This window comes from Coptis chinensis, chromosome 1 (genome assembly GCF_015680905.1).
Source record: "Coptis chinensis isolate HL-2020 chromosome 1, ASM1568090v1, whole genome shotgun sequence".
Lineage (NCBI taxonomy): Eukaryota > Viridiplantae > Streptophyta > Magnoliopsida > Ranunculales > Ranunculaceae > Coptis > Coptis chinensis.
In genome coordinates this window covers 59112295-59117250 of record NC_141456.1, presented here as the reverse complement: position 1 = coordinate 59117250, position 4956 = coordinate 59112295, and the positions used below count along the sequence as shown (strand labels likewise).

The window sequence follows — 4956 nt, the reverse complement described above, 5'->3', positions numbered from 1 at the left end:
TATGATTTTGACTAAATTTTCTATAATTCTTAGTGTAATTATAGTTGGGTTCAGCCTTGTATTATAGAAAAATTATAGGCACTTAATCAGGAAATTTAGTGCATACTTTATTGACAACCTTTTTTGAGTGTATAATTGTATGTGCATATTGTATCAATAAATTGGAATATATAGCAATAATAAGAAGTGAATGTTAGTGTTTTCTTTTAAAATATTGTTTAAATTGGTGGACAAAAACTAGATTTGTAATTTGACATTGCTACTTTTTTTGTCCATTTTGCAAGTGTAGAAGTAATCTAAGTATTTGATTATGAACTTAAGTTTGGTCCACTTTATAATTTTTTTTCTTCTTTTTTACCATGTTTACAATAAGATTGAGCATTCTTTTTGCGACAAACTCATGAATGTTAATTGATCTAGGATTATTATATTCTTAGCACCATCAGACTTGATAACGTCTGATAGTATCATCTATATGGCTAACACGTGATAATGGGATAAGCTTATAAATACTTTGTATGATTTGTTGGTCTGTTTGAACCCTTTGGCTTGTTTGGTTGAGTTTTGTTTAGCTAGTTTTGGATATGGCTAACACGTGATAATGTGATAAGCTTATAAATACTTTGTATGATTTGTTGGTATGTTTGAAACCTTTAACACCTTTTGAATTCAAATTGATTTTGTTCAATGTGGGTCAATGTAGCTTAGTGCCTTTAGAGAGTCAGCTCTTTTTACAAGTAGTCTTTTTCAATTCAAGGTTCTTGAGAGAAGCCACTTACGTGTGTGTACTGCTATTAACATATTGTTTTCACTTACAATGTATAGCAATTGCACGTAAATATGGACAAGAGTTGGATGAATCTGCCAGATCGGTTTGACACTCAATTTATTGAAGGCGTTGAGGCATTCATTGTGGTTGCTACTGATCATGTAGACAGCGCTGGTAGGACTCTTTGCCCTTGTAAAATCTGCAATAATAGGTACTACAAGAAAATCAGTGAAGTAAGAGATCATTTTCTTGAACATGGAATGGACAAACATTACACTCGTTGGCTCCATCATGGTGAAGGTTATGAGGAGCACCTTGCTGATGACGATGATGATTATGATGATGCTGGTAGTGATGAAGGAGTTCGTTTTGATGGGTTGGAAGACTTGCTTCAAGATTTAAGAGGACCGACTCCTATGGATAATTCTGTACCAGACATGCAATATGGGGGTGGAGATAATTATACTGCCACAACACAACATGCAGATAGCTCTTCTGGTCTTAATAGGGGTAATGGCAATGGGGGTAATGGTGACGATCCGAATTTGTTTGATAAACTTTTGAGTGAAGCGCAACAGCCTTTGTATCCAAGTTGCCAAAAGTTTTCCAAATTAGATTATCTCATGATGTTGTTCCATCTGAAGGTGATTAATCGTTGGAGTAACAAATCATTTGATATGATTCTTGAATTGATTAAAGCTGCATTGCTTGCGGGTGAGATGCTGCCAAAGTCCTATTACGAGGCTAAGACATTAATGCGAGAACTAGGACTTGGGTATATTGCTATACATGCATGCAAATACGATTGTGCTCTTTTCTGGGACAAATACAAAGATCTTCAAAGTTGTCCGGTATATTGTGAACCGAGGTATAAAGCTTCTGAAGGCAAGTGTAAGAAAATACCGCATAAGGTTTTGCGCTATTTCCCACTTAAACCAAGGCTTCAAAGGTTGTTTAAGTCAAGGATGATTGCTGTAGATATGAGGTGGCACAAAGAAAAACGAGTCCCGGAAGAGAATGTATTCAAGCACCCAGCATATTCTAAAACATGGAAAGATTTCGACAAGGAGTATGAGTGGTTTGAGTTAAATTGGACAAAGAAGAGTGTATTTTTTGATTTACCATATTGGCCATCCCTTGAGTTGTGTCATAATCTTGATGTGAGGCATATTGAAAAGAACGTTTGTAAGAATGTGTTGGGAACATTGTTGAATATTGATGGTAAAACAAAGGATTCATTTAAAGCTCGACTAGATTTGGCTGAATTGGGTATTAGAAAGGAGTTGCATCTAATTCCGAATGGTAATAAGTATATCATGCCGGATGCATCCTATACAATGTCATCTACCGATAAAAAGGCATTCTGTGAATGGCTGAAATCTGTGAAATTTCCAGATGCTTATGCATCAAATATATCTCGATGTGTGAATGCCAATGAGGGTAAAGTATGAGGAATGAAAAGCCATGACTGCCATGTGCTTTTACAACGTCTTCTTCCAGATGTGGTACGTGGTTTCTTGTGTAGTGATGTAGCAATTGCATTGATTGAGTTAGGTGTGTTTTTCCAAGAGTTGTGTTGCAAGACACTGAGGTTAGAAGTGCTTGAGAATATAGAGAAGGATATTGCCGTGATACTTTGTAAACTCGAACAAATATTTCCACCGACATTTTTTGATGTAATGGTTCACTTGGCTATTCACTTACCACACGAGGCACTGCTTGGCAGACCTGTACAGTATCTGTGGATGTATCCCATTGAAAGGTAACATGTATATCATTTGTAACTTTTAATATATACTTTGTTTTGCTTTCAATTAATATAATTTGTTAAACAGGTTTTTACACATTTTAAAACAGTATGTCCGAAACAAGGCGCGTCCCGAAGGTTCAATTGCGGAAGCATACATCGATAACGAATGCCTTACTTTTTGTTCCATGTATCTCCAAGATATTGGAACAAGCTTCAACCATGAAGAACAGAATTTTGATGGTGGCCAAGAGAAACAACCCACGGGGCAGCTTGTTTTCTCACAGAATGTGCGACCATTGGGGGCTTTTAAAGTTATCAGCCTAAGCTTAAAAGATTATGACAAGGCCCGTTATTACGTGTTAAATAATTCTGAAGTATTACCATACCTTGAGTAAGTACAACTTTTAGTAAGACACAATATATACACATTATTAACATGTTTTCTTATATATACAACATTTTCTATATGTAGTGAACATAGGGCAGAGCTTATTAGGCAAAGTCCACATAATTTGGAAGAGAGGCAGGAACTATATTTTCCTGAATGGTTTGAACGACGAGTAAGTTTTCACAGGAAATACCCCTTGCTGTTTTTCATTATTATTATATTTTCTATTGATTATTATTCATTTTGTTGATAGATGCATGAATTGCGATCTCAGAATTCCCCAGAAGCTACTGATGAGTTATATTTATTAGCTTGTGGGCCTGATCCTCGTGCAATTCGATATAGTGGCTGCATTGTGAATGGGATCAGGTTTCACACGAAGGATAGAGAAGTAAATCTTCGAACACAAAATAGTGGTGTTGTTGTCGAGGGGTGTCACCAATCAAAAGAGATTGATTTCTATGGTGTTTTCACTGATGTCATAGTCTTAAACTATTTATCTTCCAAGAAAGTTTATCTTTTCTAGTGTGATTGGTGGGATGTCGGCAATGGAAGGAGTGGAATACAAATAGATGGCCATGTTACTAGTGTTAATGTCTCACGAACTTGGTACAAAGACGACCGATTTGTGCTAGCTACCCAAGCAGGTCAAGTCTTTTATGTGAGTGATACTAAACTGCGTGGTAGTTGACAAGTTGTCCAGAAGATAAAGCCTAGAAATGTGTCTGACGTTGCTGAGAGAGCGGAAGAGATTGTAGCAGGGCATGGCGTCGCATTTCAAGAAGAGGAGCAGGATGCAGTGGATGGCATTATCCAACACGGTCAAACACTTGAAGAAATTAACAATGATAATATTCAAATGGAAGAATTTGCACCTGTACTTTTGAATAGGGATGATTTGATCCTAACTGAAGTTGATGCGGATGTGGTCTTGACCAATATAAATAGAACCCAGATGGATGATCATTTCATTGTTGATGACGAATCTGATGAAGAAGATGATACACTCATAAACTATTGTAGTTCTTAAGAAGAGAAAGTGATATCAAGTGATGATGATACTGACATATATTAAGTTTAAATGTGAAAGTTAAGTGTTTTCTATGTGTTCTCTAAAGTGTTCTCTATGTTTTGAATTCCTTGTTAGTAATGTCAGTAGCGACTTCCTATCTACTTGTTTGTATTTGGTTTTTGGTTTTTTGTTTTTTTTCAGTTTTAGTTCCTGGCCACACTTGGAAGAATTGAATGCAGCTATTTACACTTGAAAAATGATTTCTGTTCAATAAGAATTTTTTAATTTTCTGCTGGTAAGTATATATTTCTTGTACATTCATGGGCCCAGGTAGAAGAACCACTAGAAGCTCTAATGCACAGCGTAAGCCTCAGCCTCAGTCTATGCCAAGCTCCTAATCAGTAGATGCTTCTCTTGGTGGTATGATATCAATTTTTAGTCCATCTAAATTATAGGTTATATTGAGTTAAAGACTTCCAACTTTTCTCTCCATGTATATTTTTTTGTAGTCATGGAACCTGGTGGTCGTATTGCAAGTTCTAGTACACTGCCTCAGTCTAGGCCCAATGTTTCTGCAGGATCGTCTACGGGTCTGGTGCTGATAAGACAATTTTTTTTCCATACAAACAGCACAAATGGAAGAGGTAAAGCAAATAAGAAGTAAAACTTTTAGCTTTTTAAGGGCGGACCGAAGTTTTTTTTTTTTTTTTGCTTATAAAGCGGCCGACACCATTACTCCCCACTAAAAAAAGAGGTAAAGCAATGAACACAACTCTAATCAATCATAAAGCAAGGACATGTCAGAAACCGAGAATTGAGATTCCACCAGGGAGGTCAAAACATGTAGGGAGTTGGAGTGAACAATTTGCTTATGAAATTGGCATAATTTGCCGCAAGTATGCACCTCTAGCAGTTCAGAACTGGAGAACGGTGAAGAAGGAGTTCAAGTCAAAATTTAATACTGTTCCGGCTCCCACAAATGTGGCCCAATATAAGCCCAATTCAAAACAAACCCATGCTCAGAGCCCAACTATAAA

General features: G+C 36.6%; 1 protein-coding gene across 1 annotated transcript; it reads left to right on the top strand.

Moving 5' to 3' along the window:
* Positions 1-840: 840 nt before the first annotated feature.
* On the top strand, positions 841-2220 carry LOC147524731 (uncharacterized). Its single transcript, XM_086576145.1, has one exon. The coding sequence runs from the start codon at positions 841-843 to the stop codon at positions 2218-2220; it is 1380 nt and encodes a 459-aa protein (XP_086432271.1).
* Positions 2221-4956: the final 2736 nt, after the last annotated feature.

Coding starts and splice junctions, on each gene's coding strand:
- LOC147524731 (XM_086576145.1), top strand. CDS start 841: ATGGACAAGAGTTGGATGAATCTGCCAGATCGGTTTGACACTCAATTT.